At 42.9% G+C, this 20,659-nt stretch overlaps 1 protein-coding gene across 2 annotated transcripts in view; it reads left to right on the plus strand.

Annotated features, from left to right (window-relative positions):
- pkn1b (protein kinase N1b) overlaps positions 1–20,659 on the plus strand; it is a 42,438-nt gene that overhangs the window by 17,701 nt on the left and 4,078 nt on the right. Inside the window, exons 1-16 of one of the 2 annotated variants that reach the window (XM_006805064.3) lie at positions 1,208–1,498; positions 5,427–5,727; positions 6,784–6,929; positions 7,037–7,157; positions 8,801–8,946; positions 9,944–10,157; positions 10,244–10,438; positions 10,591–10,700; positions 11,740–11,883; positions 12,059–12,134; positions 13,774–13,903; positions 15,968–16,058; positions 18,052–18,143; positions 18,515–18,587; positions 19,840–19,931; positions 20,072–20,248. In XM_006805064.3, coding sequence (XP_006805127.1) covers positions 1,415–1,498; positions 5,427–5,727; positions 6,784–6,929; positions 7,037–7,157; positions 8,801–8,946; positions 9,944–10,157; positions 10,244–10,438; positions 10,591–10,700; positions 11,740–11,883; positions 12,059–12,134; positions 13,774–13,903; positions 15,968–16,058; positions 18,052–18,143; positions 18,515–18,587; positions 19,840–19,931; positions 20,072–20,248 — 2,192 coding nt within the window. In that variant the 5' untranslated portion in view covers positions 1,208–1,414. Of the gene's footprint in view, positions 1–1,207; positions 1,499–5,426; positions 5,728–6,783; positions 6,930–7,036; positions 7,158–8,800; positions 8,947–9,943; positions 10,158–10,243; positions 10,439–10,590; positions 10,701–11,739; positions 11,884–12,058; positions 12,135–13,773; positions 13,904–15,967; positions 16,059–18,051; positions 18,144–18,514; positions 18,588–19,839; positions 19,932–20,071; positions 20,249–20,659 lie in introns of those variants that run through there. The other variant, XM_006805065.3, reaches the window with a different exon arrangement.

Genomic DNA, 20,659 nt, shown 5'->3' on the forward strand with positions numbered 1-20,659 from the left:
GCAGCTGCACACCCTGCAATTTCACAGACACAATGAGACACAGTTTTGTGTTGACAGGCTTCAAGATAGTTTGAGATCAGTTTTTTCACTTTCATTGCTGTTGAATTAATGATGACATCTCAGCCATATCTGTAGAGGTGAGAGACAGCATGGATGCATGGGGGCTGCTATCTCCGCAGCTACCAGTCCACGCAAAACACCAGCCACTGAGAGTGACAGCTGCCCGGTAAGGAAATGTTTTATTACCCGCACACAGATATGTTTCACAGTGTGGATATCTGTTATCAGAACATTTCTAACTGCCTGTGCTTTGCATAGGTTGGCATAACTTAATCTTATTTCACTTCCTATTCCCCTTGCTGTAAAATGCGTGAATATGAAGAACTGGATGTGCTTTGGTGCCTCTTTATATGCCACACTGTGTGTGCTTGTTGGTTTCTTTCTCGTGTCTCATGTTGTTGCAATGGTGGATACACGGTGGCCAGAGAGGGTTATCTGCCGCACAGTGAGGGCTTGGAAGGTCAGTGCCACTGCGCTGCTGAGCATCTGAGTCAGATAAACCCATGACCTGCTTGTCTCTCGCTGGCAGGAAGAGTACAGAAGTCAGGCAGCAGTGAGACCATCTATTGCCCTCAGGAACAGCCGCGATCAGTCAGTGCTGCTGATGTGCGATCACTGCTTGTTCGTGTATGGGAAGTGACTGCTCAGCATTTTTTGTGCCATCTTCAAATAGACTTGCAGGCAAAGTCCATCTCTGTGCGCAGGTTTTTGATATCCATGGCTTAGTGTTCAAGTGAGAAGAGTTTGTTTACTTCAGCCTTTATCCCAGGGAATGCAGAACCATCAGCTTGTTCTTTGACACATCCCTACTCACTTAGAGGTTTCTTTTTTTAATCCAACACTTTTTCTGACAGTGTCTTATTATCTATGCAGAAATTCTGACCTGGATGCATAAAATCTGTGTGTGTATCATAGTTCCATATTCACGAATATGCCAAAAATACACAAGTTGCTTGCTCTGGTAGTAGACTCTATCACAACAGCCTGTCTCTCAGCTATGGGGACTCGGTAGCAGGAAGCAGAGTGACTGTGAGCTCTCTCAGTTACAAAACCACTTAAATGTGTGTGTGTGTGTACAGAGTGCATGACGCCTCAGTCTCTATCTGGCAAAGAGCAGAACAGGAAGCAGCGAGGTGGGGCTCGGTCTATGCCGTTCTTTCTTCCTCTCCTCCACCTCGTTCACTCGCTCCAGATTTAGCCTGGCTTTTGATTCCTGGCGGGAAGGACATCCTGGATTTGGGGGAGGCAGGAGTAGGACTTTGTGTTGTCTGATTGGTGCTGCTGTCAGTGCTGGGTGTGTGTATGTGTGTGTGTGTGGAGGTGGCCCAAGAGCAAAGCCGGAGGGAGGCCAAAGATGGCCAGTGAGGACTGTGCATTGGAAGACCTGCCACGGGATCAGTTGATTGATAGCCCCGAGCAGGGTGATCCAGAGTCTTCGGTAGGCCACTGTGGCCGGAGCAGGCCTCAACACCGCCGCTTTCTTTCCCTGCGTTACTGTGGCCCTTCTCTTTTCTGTCAGTTTCCTCGTTCATTTCCTGTAAAAACATCTACTGTCTCACAGCGAATCACTTGTGAATTTTGACTGCTGTCCACTGTTGTGATTTCACCCTGCTGCCTGATTTGTCTTATACCTCACTCCAGAGGTTCTTTGTTGTAAAACACCAGGGATTAAGTTGTATTGTGTCGAGCAGGACTACGTCAGAGTGCAAACTCTCCCTTCCTGCCGTTCATGGTTGCTCCACTTTCTTTTCTGCCATGAATGGCCGCTGCTGGCGCGCTCATGCTGTTCAGGTCTGCCACATCATCAGCGATGTTAATAATATACAGCAGTATGCATGCATACGTACATGCCTACATCTGTATACGTGTATAAAATAGTGCGTCTGTTGTTCTTCTAGACCAAGCAAGATAACATAGTTGACCTTTTTCAACAACAAGTGAGACGCGCTCAGTTTGATTGCTTCAGAGCTGTGCAGTGACGTAACATTGCATTAAATCTGCAGTTAAAATCCCACAAGCCCTCGGCCTGTGCCATGTGGTTTGGTTGTTGTGTATTGTGTTGCCGATGGATTATGGCCTAATGAGAACAGTGCTGTAGCCGTAGCCTGTGTGTGGCTGGATGGACACGGAGACCTAAGCGGCTGTAATCAGATCCGCTAAGCTGGATAGCTGGCTGCACAGTGCAGGGAAAGGCCCTGGGCAGCTCGTCTTTTAACTCCAGCACAGTGGAGCTGAGAGCCCTCAGATGTTACAACAGTTTTTAAAGAATTCACTTAGTTTCCTACTTGATCTCGGTTTTGCTGTTTAAAAATGTTTTGTTTCATTTTTAGTGTCATCAGGTTTTATTTGGTTTTATGGGCTGCATCTATAAAGGGTAAGATAAAAGAAGTGCAGAACACAACTGACACATCTCCCATGTCTCCTCATGATGGTTGCATTGACAAATTTGACCAAATTGCCAAAGATGTTTCCTGTAGTTTGAGTTTGCTGGAGATTATCTGAAGTTCAGGAACGGAGCCACACCACAAAACGCTTTACTTCCTGTTGTATGCCTTTAAATGCTTACTTTCCGCTTTCTTCATATTGGCAGAAGAGGGTTCAGTTAGTATCTCTGAACTTTTTTCCAGCCAACTTCTCCTATTTTTAAAGTCTACTGTGGATGCATCAGTGCCCATTCCCATCTGCTGCCATAAAGGTTTAGCTCCACGGATTCACAGGTTCCTTCTGTCTACCTTCCATGCTCAGCCATTGGTACACATAGAAGTTCTTCCCCATCAAATGACTCTTGCCTGCTTTCTCCAGTTAACTTCCAGTCGCCTGTTCCGCAACATCATCATACTGAGTTCGAAATATGAGCGAAATCAACCGGCTTAAATCAGTTTAAACGCAGAGGTCAAACTCTTCTTTGGATCCACCAATCCTCAGTCAGGCCTTTCCCAAACTGGTAACCTCTAGCGTAGCTTGTTTCTTTATCAACAGTTTTTATTTGCATTTGCCCTTGTGGTCATTGCACGTGAAGCTGGTTTTAGTGCACAATATCATTAGTTAATTTTTGCTTTACCTGGTCTTTTCTTTCTATAAGAAAACAGACAAAATACAGCAACTGTGAACTGCCTGCTTTCTTTTTCTTCTTGTGGCCATTTCACATGTTGGCTATCTACTGGCGTTTGACGGTCAGCTTTACTGGGAGACAAGTTACACGATACGTTGATGAAGGTGTAGCCTGTAACAACTGATACAGCTGTTGTCAACAACTTTGAAATTAATCCATGCACATAATTTAAAAGAGCAGGTTAATTATGCTTTCCCTTATTTTCTGTCATGTGTATATGTTTTTTAAATGAACAATGCCCATGTTAAGCTCCCATGGTAAAATGTCCAACTTCAGTAATGAAATAAGCATTTTTATAGATTTACTTTGGTGGAAGAAATGGAAATGCCTGCTAGAATTTTTTTTAAATCTGTATAGCCAGTTAGCTGCAAATTATTATTATTATTGGTAACTCATACATTACAGCCACCTTGTTAAATTAAGGCTGTCTGTTAACATTACAGATGTGCAGGCCTGATAATATTTGTTGCCTAGCTCTTAGCTAGCTTTTCATTTTAGCCATAGCCACTAGCCACCACGCTAATCGTAACTTAGCGGCTAACGTGGTATTTGCTAAGAGTTAAAAAGCTTCTAAGTAACAATTGTGCAGACAGTACTGGAAGGTGCATCTTTTACTGTGCCAGCAAACATTTTCCGTTTCCGTTTTGTGTCACACTTTTCACAGTTTCACTACTGCTTGGAGAATAGCTGGTAAGTGTTTGTAGAAAAGTTAGTGTGTTCAAACTGTGGGTGACCACAGCAGTCTGTCAGGAGGTCACTGACCGCTCTCTATATCTGTTTTCCTGAGGCTTTAGCGAAGGATTTCCCATCAAGGTCCTGCAAACACTCAGCAACTGGTCGTCGGAATATTCATTTTCCCCTTACGACTGGTTGCCAAATGGTTACTTACTGGTCTCTAGGTTTTAATCACGTGACCCTACATTGCCGTCATGGTTGTCAAACATCCAGAATGGCAGAAGAGTTAATGTCAGATGGCTAGCAATCACATATCTGCAAAACGTCAGTCTAAATTCCAGCGTGGTTAATTGTACAGTCCATTCAAGAAGTTTTTCGTTTGATTTTGTGAGTAAAACTGTGTTACTTTGTACTATTCCTAGCTAATATTAGCAGGTATCTGATTGTGTATTGCTCACACATAATCTATGGATGCAGTTTGGTAACCAAGCTTGTTAGCATTAGCTGCTAATGTAACATGTAACACAGGAGGGTCCAACTCCAGTCCTCACGTGCCGGTGTCCTGCAGGTTTTAGATGTGTCCTTGATCCAACACAGCTGATTTAAATGGCTAAACTACCTCTTCAACATGTCTTGAAGTTCTCCAGAGGCCTGGTAATGAACTAATCATTTGAGTCAGGTGTATTGACCCAGGGTGACATCTAAAACCTGCAGGATACCGGCCCTTGAGGCCTGGAGTTCAACACCCCTGATGTAACGTCTTCCCCCTTTCTTTTACATCTTATTGTATTCTCTTCTGATCAACACAGTCCGTCCACCTTTTGTTCACACTTTCTGTTTGAGACACACAGAAAGTTAGCTTGCAGAAAAAAGCACTAAAACAGCTTGTTTCTGACATAGGATTAACTGCTGGGCTGCACCAAGGTCCAGTATAAGAAAAATAAGGATGATTATGAACTGTTAATCATGTAAATCTGTGTTATTAGCAACCAAGAAAAAAAAATATGATGCTGGAAATAAGCACAAATTAAATTCTTGTGCATCTGGTGATATTCTGTTTTTTCCTCTACTAAATATTGCATCTCATGTATGCTTACTATTATGTTTGCTTACTAGTGACCCGTCCAGAAGGAGACCCTGATTGATTTTAGTTTGCATTGTTGCTGTTCTAATCTTCTGTAATCTGGTTAGTGTTGATCAGCAGGAGAGCTGATGTGAGCACTCAGCTCTTTACACACTTAAGTGCTGCCTCTGCTTTGATGCCGCTTCACCACATCAGCTTGGCAGGTCTCAAATGTTGACGATTCTCTCACAGACGTACAGTTTTTCTCTCCTTTTATCCTGCAGTGCTTCATTTTGTCAAATATGTGCAGGGTGACTGTTTCCAGCTTTTACTGTCATAACCTCAGCTTTGCTCCGTCACCCTGCAAATCAGTTTCTTAGGTCAAACTGAATAATCCTTCTCATAAACAGCAACCTAAATATAGAACCTTTTTTTCATGTTCTTGTGGGAAATCACCTTTCCCTTCTCTTTAAACTCTTTAACAATAACAACCATCTCCTTTTTTCCCTTTTTCAGAGTGACACAGACAGGCTGTCAGTGCTCCAGCAGCTCGGTCTGGACCAAAACTCAGACTTTTCAGACTCCAGTGTGCAGCAGAGGCTGGATGAGCACCGCGAGAAGATCCGCAGAGAGATCCGCAAGGAGCTGAAGATCAAGGAGGGTGCAGAGAATCTGCGCAGGGCCACTACCGACAAGAGGAATGCCCAGCAGGTGGACTCACAGCTCCGCAGCTCCAAGCGGAAGCTTGAGTCACTCCAGGCTCAGCTCCAAGAGCTGGATGCTCACATTGTGGTCAAAGGCCATGAAGAAAACAAAGGTACAGTGCTTTACTGTATCTGATTTGGAGCACACATCACATGTTGCCTGTGCTGCTGGAGGCCTTTTTGTGTTTCCTCCTTTTAGATAATACTGAGATGTTAATAAGGCACGCTGGAGCTTTGAGTTAAATGCTTTAACATACCAACATGCTCATAGTATCAGTGCTAATGTTTAACAGGTAAATTGTTTGGCACCAGGGGTTCCATTCCTGTTTTATCAAATCAGCACCTTTCTATACTCATATTTCCACATGGTACCTAACAATTATAAAACAGTTGTGAAACTAAACTAAGAAATGAACGACACCTTAATCGATCTCCAGAACTGTAGTTATGATGTGATGATAACATAAGCCTGAGTAATGCACCGTTTCAGCTATAAGGTGCATTACTCAGCTTTAGGTTTTTTTTCCTAAAAAAGTCAGGAATTAAAAAAAAAAAAATCTGTTAGCTTTAGCTGATTTCTGCTACTAGATTTATGCTTCATAAAACACTGATTGGAAGGAGCCAGGAGAGGTGGTTCGGGCATCTGACAAGGATGCCTCCTGGGCACCTCCTGGGTGAGGTTTTCCAGGCATGTCCCACCTGGAGGAGGCCCCGGTGGAGACCCAGGACATGCTGGAGGAATTATATCTCTCTGCGACCTGGGAACACCTTGGTGTTACCCCCGGACAAGCTAGAGGAGTAGACCGGGAGAGGAAGGTCTGGGCTTGGCTGCTTAGGCTGCTGTCCCTACGACCCGGCCCCGGATACGCGGAAGAAGATGGATGGATGGAAAATACCGATCTGAAAGTGTCTTTATATATAAACTTTACTCACTTGTAACTGAAACGTAAACTGAAACCTGATGCCTCCTTAGGCGGGAAATATGTAAAAACATATAAATGTCTTGTATGTTGGCCTTTTATGGAGTAAAACAAGTAAAAAACAAACAACCAAAAGAAAACCTACACACAGTTTTTAGCTTCATGTCCGACCATTTGACAAAAGTGATGTTTGAAAGACTGCATCAGAAGCAACCTGACCTCCTGACCCGACTCTCTTTCTGTTACCAGATTCAAATAAGTCTCCAGGACCCGTCAACCAGACGTCCACCAATCAGCACCGCATAGCTGCTTTGGAGCGGCAGCTGAACATTGAGCTGAAAGTCAAACAGGGAGCAGAGAACATGATTCCAATATATTCCAGTGGCGGTACCAAGGTAACCGAACTAGCACAACCACCAGCAAAAAGTCTTACTCACTATGTTTACTGTCACCTGCACCTTCCGGTGTTCAACCTGTGACATGATCTCTTGTCACTTTTCAGGACAAGAAGCTTCTCCAGACAGCTCAGCAGATGCTGCAGGACAGCAAGACAAAGATCGACATCATCCGCATGCAGATCCGAAAGGCCATGCAGGCAACGGAGCAGTCTGAGGACAACCAAAGTACCTATCGTGCTTTTGTCTCATCTTTCAGTTCCTCCTTTACTCCACCTGTCAGTCTTTCAGCTTATAAACACTGCATATTTTATGATGCGGGCGGATCAATTCTTGGTTCAGAACTTCACAGCGTATAGTCTTCCAGTCAAAAACACACACTCATACGCGCACACACACACAAGCGCAGTGTCCATTACAGCCCCCTCATACTCTCTCAGGTTAGAGTCTTATTGATGTTCCTGCATCCCCTTGATGTTGCCCAACAACTAAAAGCCATGGCTCATTTAACAGAGGTTAGAGAGCAGGCCGGGCAGATGCGGGGAGCCAGGAAGGGAGTGAGCCTGAAAGGACTGAGTCAGAGATGACAACAGAGCGAAGCGCTGGGAAGGAAGGAGTGAGAGATGAAAGAGAATAAGCAGGCAGGATAAAACAAAGCTCAGATCAGCAGCGACGCTAGATAGGACACCAAGCTCGCTGACATAAAGACACACACCTCCATTGGGAAGATGTTTTTTGTTTTGGTCTGTGCCACTTTTCTTCCAGCGTGTTGCTACTTCAGCTTTTTTTAAAACTGCCAAGTTTGCCATTTTTATGTTAACGCGGATCATATGACTGTTGGTGCATAAATGCAGTCACTCTTGAGGGTATTACCCAACTTTCCAGTTCCTCTCAGCTCCGTGGAAGTCTTTGCATTTAAGCTTTAATGTTTATTTTACACGGTCACTCACAAGGACCTGCGCACAATGTACCCAGCGTGTCAGACGAGCTAGCTGACACGGTGGAGCGTTTACTGGCGCCAGAAATGAGTCAGATGTTTCTCCACAAGTCGGCAGCGACCTCAACCAGAGATAAAAGAGGCTTTAAATGAGGCAGACAAAAACACAATGTCAAATGAGTACAACGATACTACAGAACTTTTCTCTGTACCGCTGTGACACATGAGACAAAATTATCAAATGTTACGTGTCTGTGGAGGGTATCTGCAATCTCATGAGCCTTTCACCTCAGATATTTCCACAGTAGTGGGATTAAGGTCAAGACTTTAAGCAAACTTTAGTAGAGCAACTTGTGTGTTTGGAGATTGTTGTCTTACTGCGTGGCTGAGAAATCCATTTTGCTCTCATTCATCCACACAGCATTGTTTAAACAGCCTTCATCTAAATGATCTGCAGATCAAATGATCTAAAGATCATTTAGCCTTCATTCAAGCAAGCTAGCATGGTTCCTTAATGAGAGTAGTGCTTTGTGCTTGCAGACCTGCAATGCACGCTGTTCGTGTTCAGTGATGGTGATGATTCCTGATGGTGGCCTCATAAACGTGACAGATGTCTTTTATCCTCCTGGAAGCTACCCAGGCCTTAACACTGCTGGCTAATTAGCTAATCATTGCTAACTGACCGGTTTGTTCTTTAAAACCCCACCATAGAGGTTTTAGCCTGGGGTGACCAAGTGTAAAACATCTTTTGTTTGTTTTATGTCTTTAATTAGATTTCTCCTGCAAATTTTGGTTTGTGTGGAACTCTCACAGTGTTTAAGGTTATATTTATGAGCAAATGGAAACAAAGCCTCGTTACACTTTCTGTTTCTATGTCATATTTAGTCATTTTTGCCCTTTGTTCATGTTGTGTGCTGTTCACACCTTGTCCCAGGTAAGCCGGACCTGTGTGGGGCGGAGCTGCGTGTGGAGGAGCTGTGGCATCACTACCGTGTGGAGCACGCCATGGCTGAGGGAGCCAAGAACATGATGCGACTGCTGGGTGCGGGAAAGGTCCAAGATAAGAAGGCCATTGCTGAGGTCAGAGAGGAGATGGTTGAACTTTTTCTGGGTCAGAGATCTACAGTCCTGGCAGTATCATCTGTTTTAAACCCTAAAAAGTTTCATTTGCGTCTCTCCTTTGGGTAGATGTAATAGAAAATGCTGAGTTCTGTGCTGTATGTTGTTACCGTTAAACAGATCCAGGCTAGCTGCTTCTCACAATTGCCAGTCTCAGATAAATGGTAAATGGTAAATGGCCTGTATTTGTATAGCGCTTTTACTAGTCCCGCCTAGGGACCCCAAAGCGCTTTTACACGTCCAGTCATCCACCCATTCACTCTCACATTCACACACTGGTGGAGGCAAGCTACAGTTGTAGCCACAGCTGCCCTGGGGCAGACTGACAGACTGACTGACAGATGTTAGTCAAACAATGCTAACCAATTACTAGCTGTACCTTTGTGGTGATATCAGTCACGTATCTCTCTGAAAGAAAGTGAAAGAGTCATAACACTTGTTCCTAAATACTGAGCCAATCCTTAAAGTGTCAGTGTTTCTTTGGAAAAGGCAGAAGCAAAGACCTGTACTTTTATTGGTGCGAACACATCCACATAATCCAGAGAACTCATTTCAAAGAGATCTGGTTACATTTTCTAATTCTGGCTTTTTTTTTCCTTTAAGCATTGCTAAATAATGTCAGTGGCTTTAAAAAGATCAGTGCATACATTTACAGTTCCATGCAGGAGTCTTTAGCCTCCTCATTTTGCAAGAAAAATAGGAAATGGATGCAGCAGTTTATTGAAGCATCCAGTGAAACCATTTCTTATGAGGCTTCAGTGAACAGTTGACGGTTCAGCCGAAAGCCCATTTGACCCACAGACCTGTTACTCTCTCAGGTCCTGGTTCAGGTCTTTGCTGGATTTTTCCTGTTTTTTAAGGACAAGACTTTCACCATTTACAAGAAAGACGTTAGCACAAAAAAAATCTGAAATCTGTCTCCAGTCGCACAGCTTTGTATTCTTTCTGCGCTCCGCAGGCTCAGTGTGGTTTGAGCGGCTCGTCCCAGCGTCTGGACCTGCTCCGATGCTCTCTGGAACAAAGACTGCTGGAGCTGCCTGAGGATCATCCCAAAGCCTGCCTCATCAAGGAGGAGCTAGTGCTGGCCTCCTCCTCAGCTTTCAGCTCCCGTCACAGCACCCCATATGTCCATAACCAGTACAGCACCCTGATCAAACCATCACCCCTTACAGGTAGACAGAATAAAGAGGAGAATAAAACAGCTTTCAGCATATTCAGTCAGAGTTTATTATTCAAAACGTAAATCTTTTCTTTCCAGGCAGTCTTCAGGTTCGTCTTCTGGGCTGTGTGGGACTGCTGGAGGTCGTCCCAGGGAGAAATAGAGGGACCCCTGTCGTTCTGCCTTCTTACTCCACACCAGATGGACGCTCCTCATTCAAACTGAGCGGCCTCTACAGCCGGAGCACCAGCAGCATGAGCCTCAAGATCCCCAGTAAGAACGAGGACCTCTCGTGTAAGTGTTCCTGGTCTTTTTTCCCCATTAAATTAAGCTCTAGATGACTGTAGTAACTAAAACAAATTGACACTTGAGGCTTATAATTTAATAAAATGCAGCCCCTGGTTGGCAGTCGACATTTTTACTTAGTGTTTGTGTATCTTTAACAGCGGAAGTGAGCGCCGTGCTGAAGCTGGAGAACACAGTGGTGGGTCAGACAGCTTGGAGAACAGTTGGAGAGCAGGCCTGGGACCAGACCTTCACTTTAGAGCTGGAAAGAGTACGACAAAACACACTCTCAATCTGTTACACTGTCACAGAAACACTGTGGTTCTAGCCTAAGCTGTCAAGCAGTGCTTTTCATTGGATTTTACACATACTACAGTGCATTTGATGGGTTGTTACCCAGAAAAATACCTTCATTTTAAAGTAGAGCAGAGATTTTGTTTTGTTTTTTTTCACTTGGATTTGTTTCTAATTCCATACTTGGTTTAAATTCACACATTTCCCCTTCAGTATCATCTTCTAGCGCAGCGGTCCCCAACCCCCGGGCCTCGGACCGGTACCGGTCCGTGAGTTGTTTGGTACCGGGCCGCAAGAGTTGAGGCTCAGGTGTGAAATGTATAGTTTTCAGGGTTTTTATCGGTTTTCAGTGTTATTTTGTTATTGTTTTTATTGTTAACTCGGTTTTCCTGGGTCTTTTCACGTGTGTTATGAATAAATCTTCTTTTTTTCGGTACCGGTACTAGTTTTATTTTGTTGTATTTGTCCGGGACACCTCAAAGGCCGGTCCGTGAAAATATTGTCGGTCATAAACCGGTCCGTGGCGCAAAAAAGGTTGGGGACCGCTGTTCTAGCGCACTAATGGACGATTTCCAGCACAGCTGCTATATATAAATCTCTCCCTGGAAGTCTTGCCCTCTTCGTCCTTGTGCCTCTGTGATACCTACTGGATCTCCCCCAGTGTGTCAAAATTGTGATCATTCAACCAGATTTACATTCTGGTGGGGAGGAGGGAGTTGTCCAAGTCACAGAAAGGCAAATCTGGCGAGCAGAGGGGCGTTAGGAAGATAGTGAAGAAGATTGTGTTGTTCTGCATTGACAGCCTGAATCTGGGGAGCAACTTCGCACTGCACAACCACGATGAAGAAACTGCCTGTTAAATGTTTACACTGTCTTTGAGCTGCAAATGTCGTTCCTATAGCGATAGCCAAGCATGAGCTTAGATCCTGTTTCTCACGGTTTCCCTGAAGCAGAGCTGCGGACTTGTTTTTTTTTTAATGTATTGAAGCAATCGAATGTTCGTGTTTTGTGATTAGTCCAGGGAGATGGAGATCGCTGTGTACTGGAGAGATTATCGCTCCCTGTGTGCTCTGAAGTACCTGAAGCTGGAGGATTTCCTGGACAACCAAAGACACCAAGTCCAGCTGGAACTGGAGCCACAGGGGCTGCTGCTGGCTGAGGTACTGGGCAGACACATGCGCGAACATTACAGCTCCCTTTTAGTCTCATCAGAACCTCATCATTCATATTTGCCTGCAAACACTAAAACACAAAAGTACCTAAAAAACACGGTTGCTGTGTTTTTTTACCTCAGGCGCAGACTAGAGTTGTAACGTGTAACTGTGCATGTTTCAGGTGACCTTCTTCAATCCAGTCATAGAGAGAGGCCGAAGGCTCCAGAGGCAGAAGAAAGTCTTTTCTAAGCAGCACGGTATGCTCCAGTGTTCACACACAACCTTTTTATATCCACGTTTAGACTTTAAAATCTTTTTCCCAGCTCGCTGCTTTTCTTGTTTCACATGTTTTTTTGACAAGCGGATCAATTTTTAGAGCTGTGTAAAACCACGTGTATGTGCTCTGCAGCGCCATCTACTTGTGGAAAAGGAGACTTGACTCCACAAGTGAACAAAAGATGAGAAGCGTGTGTGCGTTAAGTCACCACTGCTGGCTTTATCGGTCTGTGACTGCGATCTGTCATTCAGACATGGATCCTCTTTGCATGATTGCTCCTCACGGCTTCATTCAGACGTACTCAGAACACACTGATGGAAAGTACACCAAGTGATGCATAATGCATGAGGTCAGAGTTTTCTTAACTGCAGCTGTTTTTTGGTAGCTGCCTTAATAATTAGAGAGGTTATAGGGATACATCCATAACTGTCTTGGCAAAATAAAAAAGCTTAGAGCTCTTTGTGAAGTAAAGATCTTGGTGTCATTTGGTGTTAGACACTGTCAGCAGGTCAGGGATAATTAATTTTTGGTAATTAATAATGTTTTTCTGCGTTGCATGCAAATGTGTGCAGCCCTTTCACTCTGGAGAAGATAATGAGAGGTTTCTGTCATCTGATGCTGCAGAATTGTAATAAATGCACAACAAAAAGCTTCCTGAAGCAGCTCCTATTAGTGTTAACTGGGATTATTGCCAGCACTGGTGAGCAGTGGTGAAGATTTTATGCTTCAAAATTTGACATGAGCATGAGAGGTCTTTGGAGAGGTATGTTTGTACCTCCAACAAAAACTTTAAACTTTTAGTCGGAGGCTTAAAGCGAGTGTGTCACATGGCAGGTTTTTCCCCTGTTTAAAAAGTTATTGTTAGCTAAGCTGTCAACTCAGCATGTCGGAGAGACAAGTGCACAACTGTAATTTCCCCTCAGTGACTCTGAGTGACTTTCTCACTTGTGCCATGTTGAAAGTGATCGTTACTGCATGTCTAAGCGGGTTGCACATTCACACATTCAGATGCCGTCAGGTTAAAAGGAAAAGGAATGCGTGTTTTAAAACATTATTTGGTATAGCTTAGGGGGTAAAGTGGCTCGGCCACTATTTGCAAGGTAAGCAACTCTAGCACCTTTGTGTCCATGTGGTCGCAGCAAAGTCTTTCCTGAGCCTGGTTCAGCTGGAGGTTTCTTCCTGTTAAAAGGGAGTTTTTCCTTCCCACTGATTCTTGGGGTTTTCTCTGTATTATTGTTGGGTCATTACTTTACAATACAAAGCACCTTCAGGTGGTTGTTGTTGTGATTTGGTGCTGTATAAATAAACTGAATTGCTGAATGATACATACATCAGTTATTCTAAATTAAGATATTATTTTACTTGCTTCAAGCCTGCTGCATGTGAAGTTTTGTTTATAAAACCACAGGACTTGAAATAATATTATCTGTTAATTTATGAGATACACATTCTAAAGATAAGATAAGCTAAACCTCTTTTAGTCCCACACGTGGGAATATTTTTTTTATCACGGCAGAAAGTACAAGTTAAAAGCAGTAAAAAATTAAGAAAAAAAAACTCAACAAAACATGAAAAAGCTGAAGTGTTTCTTTTTCACATTTGGCAATGTGTACGTTTAGGTAAAGCTTTCCTGCGGGCCCGTCAGATGAACGTGGACATCGCTACCTGGGTCCGCCTGCTGAGGAACGTCATCCCAAGCGGAAGCAGCACGCCCAGTTTCACAAGCAGCCCGCTCACAACCAGTGCAGGGTATGTAACTAATGTGTCTGCAGGTGGACTGAAATGCATATGGTATGCCTTAATGCATTTCAGTTATTAATTTAGGATATGTTTATTTTAAGTCGTGGTCATTGATCAGTGTAGAGCTGATTAAAGGAATCAATATCTGACCACTTTGGATCAGTTGCTAATGGGTGGTGGATCTTATGTTGCTTTAAAGAACTTTTTAATGTCTGCCATTATTTATATTTTTATATTGTCATTATTATTATTGTTATTATTGCATCATTTAGACAGTGTGAGTTACACCTGAGCGGGTATTCTTGAAGTTGACTTTATTGTTGGCGGTGTATTCATTTTCATTTTTTACCAGTAACTAAATACTAAATAGTATTTTTCGGATTATAAGGCGCACTGTCGATGAACGGGTCTGTTTTCATACATAAGGCACACTGGATTATAAGGCGCATTAAGCAAAACAAAACAGTCAGATAAGTCAAACTTTACTCAACTCTTCTTCTTGCTTCCTACACTTCCATACCATTAATTCATTAATGTTGAATTCTCTCGCAGCTGCTCTATTCCCATGTTGTTGCAGTATATTAATGACTAACCTGTATTGTGGATGGATTATCTCAGTTGTTCTCCCGACTGAAGTTTGGTCCGTTTACAGCATCCTGCCATTCGATTGCATTTGTCCCTAACCATTGAGAACCCTCACGTTAACTTTTATTGAGTGGAAAAAAGTTAGTGTTCATCCTCCAGCTTCACTGTGTTTATGTTATGCTAACATAGCTGTGTCGCTAGCAATCACATAGCACATCGTTATATACCAGCTAGCCCAACTTCAGTAACCCTATAAGCGTCACTGCTGTTTAGTTTTCTGTCTTCATTTATGTTGGAACTGACAGCAGAGCTGTACGTTTTAATTTTTTCAGAAATTTCTCAGTCAGAACATGGTATTTCATGTTTAGGTGGAAACTAGCGAGCTAACTTCCTGCTAACTTCTAACTCTGTTAAATTTAATAAATTCTGTTTTCATGGATGTTAAACTTAATTGTTACACCTGGTAAAGCAGCAACGCTGATTATTTTATTAAAGATGAAAGAATTTAGACAGTTTTTAACTCTCAGTGATGCTGCAGTGTTCGTTTGACTTTGGGGGAGTTTTGGACCCAGATTACTCCGCGAGGCTCCTGACTACGGTAGCCGTAATCAGTGTTGCCAACTTGGCGACTTTGTCGCTATATTTAGCGAGTTTTCAGACCCCCTTAGCGACTTTTTTTCTAAAAAGCGACTTGCGACAAATCTGGCGACTTTTTCTGGTGTTATTGGAGACTTATTTATGACGACTTTTTGACGTGAAAACGCGCTCTTACTCTCAACAAGCAGCGGTGCTGCCGTGGGCACCTCGCCCGTGCCAAAGCGCTCATGGGCGGAGGATAGTCCTCCCCCAGCTGCTATTCACACACAGAGTAACTCCACCAGAGTGCCTATTTCGGGTCACTTTTGCCGGTCCAAGCCCGGGTAAAGGAGCAGGGTTGGAATTGTGACATTAAAAAAAACAATAATTGCTAAAAGAAATTTAATTTGTAGTTCTAAATAAACTCTAAATGCATTTAGGACGTTTTTTACTCACTTTATGTCTCTTCCACGATGTTATTTCTCTCTCCAACAATGTAGGTTACAATTACATTAGCATGACCAATTATGCAAATTAAGCGATGACGTCATATGGCGACTTCTAGCAACTTTTAGGACATCCAATAGCGATTTTCCTTACTGGGGAGTTGGCAACACTGGCCGTAATGCTCCGACAATCCATCAAGCGGTGCAGCTTCATAGCTTACCAAAGTCCTGCTAAAACATTGTTTGACAGATTTTTGAGCGCCGTGTACCACATAAAATCGGTTCGAGGTCAGTAAGCGCAACCAGAATTCATACATAAGGCGCACCGGATTATAAGGCACACTGTCGATTTTTGTGAAAGTTAAAGGATTTTAAGTGCGGTTATAGTGCAGAAAATACGGTAATGCTTTTATTTGTGACTCCACAAAGTTTTATTTCTTTTTTCTTTATTTTGTGCACTCTGCAGGGAAATCTCAGTGGAGAAGCTAAACCTGGAAACTGACCATCTGGTAAAACCTGAAGTCAAGACAGATGTAGTGGACTCACCTGCTCCCGTGGTGAGTGAGATGCAGAGATACCGTTGGGGAAAGATGGGCATCTTTATACTATCACGTTACCATTTTCCTGTTTTCCTACCTGCAGCCTCTGTCTTGAAAACAGTGCTCCCTGTCATACAGGCTGCCTTCCTGTGGGCTGCAGTGAAATCTAAGACCGGCCTAGCCGGGGCCTGAGCGGAGACAGAAACAGAAAGAATGAATAATTAGCCAAATGGAGAACTGAAATCTCAGGGAGACAGCTTTAATGAGACATAATTGGATGGAGGGGAGCTTTAATTTGATCAAGTCCAAATGTGTGTGATTTTCCCAGTGTGAAGAACACAGTCGGCAGAGGGTGATAGTGTGGGAGTGAAGAATAGAGAGGTGGAAAATAGAGGAGCTGTGACAGCGAAGCAAAGAACCAACTGAGCCTGAAAATTAAACTTATTTCATTTTTACTTACTTATGAAAGGGAAACAGTTATTATTAAAAACAATGCAGTTTAGTAAGAATAAAAGGAAAATAATTTTCAGGAACTGCTTTAAAGATTATGACGATTATCAAAAATACACAGTTTATTCTGGTTTAAATCCAGAGACAATAAATCATTTAATTTATTTAAAATTGCATCACATAGGGGAACTGGCTAATGTCAAACATAAGGCCCGGGGGACAGAATTGGACCGGCAGAGATTCCAATCCGACCCACTGAAAAGATTTGGAAAAAGTAAAGGAGTGCATAGATTTTGAACTTTTAACTATATTTTTATAAGTTTGCATCTCCTCCACGACCATTCATGAAATACCAAAGTAAATAAGGAGAAAAATTAGTTTTTCCAGTATCTGCTGTATGTACTGTAGAAATGTTCTACTGTAGAAAAAAGGGATATTATTAAAAATACAAGACTGTCTGGACAACAAGCTACCAGACCTTTTTCTGTTATTTTAGCATGTGAAAGAAATTTTATTTTATTTATACAGCGCTAAATTACAACATCAGTCATCATGAGGCACTTTATCTTGTAGGCTAGACCCTACAATAATACATAGAGAGAAAAACCCAACAATCATATGGCCCCCTATGAGCAAGCACTTTGGTGACAGTGGGAAGGAAAAACTCCCTTTTAACAGGAAGAAACCTCTGGCAGAACCAGGATCAGGGAGGGGCGGGGCCATCTGCTGGGAACTGTTTGGGTGAGAGAAGGAAGACATGCTGTGGAAGAGAGACAGAGGTTAATAAGAAGTATGATTCAGTGCAGAGAGGTCTATTAACACATAGTGAGTGAGAAAGGTGACTGAAGAAGAAATACTCAGTGCATCATGGGAACACCCTTCCTGTTCTTCCTGTTAAAAGGGAGTTTCTGTCGCCAAGTGCTTGCTCATAGGGTGTTGAGTTTTCTCTGTCTTATTGTAGGGTCTTTACTTTACATTATAAAGCACCATGATCCCTTTAAATAATATTACATTATTACAGGAACTAAACAAGGAGACAAAATATCATCTTTTCAAATATAAGCTTTAATTTGGTGATTTCATTCCTTGCATTCTAAATGTAATAATCCAAATTATACACTTTATGCAACATGGCTTGTCAGTACACTGTATACCAGCAGAGCTAGTGTGACTTTAAATATAAGAGGCCAGGGAGGAAGACAGACAGATTTAGACAAGCAGAGAGAGAGCCAGAGGGGGAGAGGGGCTCGTGGCAGATGGTGTGTTCAGCGGGGTTGAAGTATTATGAGATTAATTACTCTGATGTTTTTTTAGACAACTAATTAGCAGTGAGAGGGGAGCGAGGAGGACAGGGGAGAGGGGAGGAGCGAGGCTGTCGGCCAACAGGGGGATCTGACCATCAGGCTCGATGAGCATCACTGACTAATTGTCTGCTTCTACAGATGTTCTCCATCATTTTGCCCTCTTTTTGCTGTATTCCCTTATTGGTATTATCTCCCCTTTGTGTCTCTTGTCATTCAGTATGCTGGTGTTTCACATTTCCCCTCCCCTGTTATCACAGGAACAGACGCCGGTCATTGAGCCTCCGTCCAAACCAGAAGTCCCTGTTCAGGAGACGCCAATCAGATCACAATCCCACAACTCTTTAAGCAGGTGCAGAAACACACACACACGCACGCACACGCACACACACACACACACACACACACACACACGCACACTTGAACCCACACCTGAGCATGTCTTTTGCAATATTGCCAGCACAGCATGACACCAGGAAGACACCCCCTCACACAATATGGCCATATTTCGTAACCTCTTTTTTTTAACACCTGATTTTAACGCTGAGTCATCATTAATATGGATGACTGCATATGTCACCTCAGAATAAGACATGCTTTACTGCGTTAGACGCTAAAACGCAGAACAGAAAAGCGAGATTCTGGTGTATGTAACAGATTTTGTTGAACGTTATGAAAGACATTTATTGCATTTGCTGTATAATAGTAATTTCCCTCTCTCAGGCCCAGCAAAGGACCTCTTTCCCTGCAGGACTTCAAGCTGATCGCTGTTCTCGGCAGGGGCCACTTCGGGAAGGTACTGTGTTTCATTTGCAAAATGATAAAATACACATCTGTTGTGTAAATAAGTATTTTAATATTAGCAGCCTGTCAGTAAACGCAAGCTCCATGCAGCTCCATGGAGCATTTTAGCCTGTTTTAGCTCTGTGGGCCTCATTCATGTGGGCATGTGAAATAACTGTTTGATTGATGAAACGTGCACACTGAACAGTTTTATTCTTTCCATCATACATTTGGTATTAGATCTCGGTATTACACCCCCTATGAGCTTTGAATTCTAGGCTTTTTCACAGAATCCAACCAATTTGTGAGTGGCAGATCATACCTACTAATCTTAGCCAGTATATCAGCTGATCTTAGCTATATATATCTATATATCTGTATCTATAATAACTAAGATCTGTTGATGTAAATAGCTGAAAACGTTTTCATTTATAACAGCAGATAAATGAATATTTAAAAATGATAGAAGAGATGGTGGGAAGCACCCTTTAACCGTTTTACGAGTGTTGACTTTGCATTATTTGTCCACCAGAGGGCACTTTGTAACTTCCTTATTGGCAACAGGTGTTTGGAGCCACAAACAAAATTACCTGCTAATCTGAGCGGAGTCGGGGAGAATATGAACTAGTAAATAAATAACTACCCATAAGAATTGTTAGTGAAATTTGTTTATGTTTCATATGTCTGTAAGACAACATTTTGGCCAATATATTGGAATATTGGATTACCAAATATCAGTATTGAGGATAGGATATATTAGGTAAAGCATTTCCTCAGCCAGCCTGGACATAGTTCAAGGCCGTTCTAAATTTAGTTGCAGAGTACGAAAATATTCTTGTCAGAAAATACTGATAAAGCTCAAATGTGTCCATTCATACTGTTGAACGAAGCCCAAGGAACACATAATAGAGCTACGATCAACCAAATAAACCACCACCACCACCAAAGCGCTATACAAATACAGGCTATTTTACCATACTTCCCTAAATACTCACACTTACTGCAAAAATACCTCCCGGATAAATGCAGGGTTGCTCCAAGTTCATATTTATTGAAAAGAAAAATGCTTTAGGTTTCAGGCTGAGGCAGGTTGGGTAGGAGGGAGAGTACTGAGTGCTTTATTAGATATGCTTTTTGATCACAAAGACAAAATTACAGAATTACACCTGCCTTCTGTTACTTTGTTCCAGTTCATTTCCATTAGCAGAGAGTTACTCAACAAAAACTCTGAAGTGATTAACGAAAGCTTTTGTCGGACTCTTCAGGTGCTGCTATCGGAGTACAAAAAAACAGGCAGCCAGTACGCCATCAAAGCCCTGAAGAAAGGAGACATCGTCGCGCGTGATGAAGTGGAGAGGTAGCTGTGCTTTACCACCTTAACCACATCTCTGCTGCACGACAAGAGCTCATTCACCTCATAATTACACAATGATTGTCTCATGTGCATCCCCCCTCCTTCCCCGTCCCTCCCCCTTTCCTCTGTCTGTCCGTCTCCAGTCTGATGTGTGAGAAGCGGATCTTTGAGATCGTCAACGGCTCCCACCATCCCTTCCTGGTCAACCTGTTTGCATGCTTCCAGACGCCAGAACATGTGTGTTTTGTCATGGAGTACACGGCAGGAGGAGACCTCATGATGCACATACATGCAGACGTCTTTTCTGAGCAACGTGCTGTGTGAGTTCTGCTTTGTCATGCATGTATACCTATACATCATATCTACACGAGCTGCTCGGCCACGGAAACCCGTGCCATGAAGCTCCCGGCACACCGTTTTGCTGCTGATGTTAATGTGTACGGAAGTTTGAAGCAGTTTTTGAGTCAACAGAGCGTCTGTGACTTTTACGCACTGCAACGTTGTGTAGTAGGCTCCTTTGTGGCTGAGCTTCTGTGGGTCGTAAATGCTTCCACTCTACAATAACACGGTTAATTGTGGGATATGTAGGCGGGAAGAAATTTGACAAACCGAAGCTTGAATTCAGCGAGCTCTTTAGTGTGACTCATTCTTTCATGAATGGCTCGGTGCGCAGACTTTATACACCGGGAGGAATGGGACTGAAGTCATGCTTCACACTTTTCTTCTGTGTC

The sequence above is a fragment of the Neolamprologus brichardi genome, chromosome 4 (assembly GCF_056152115.1).
Source record: "Neolamprologus brichardi isolate AB-2024 chromosome 4, ASM5615211v1, whole genome shotgun sequence".
Taxonomy (NCBI): domain Eukaryota; kingdom Metazoa; phylum Chordata; class Actinopteri; order Cichliformes; family Cichlidae; genus Neolamprologus; species Neolamprologus brichardi.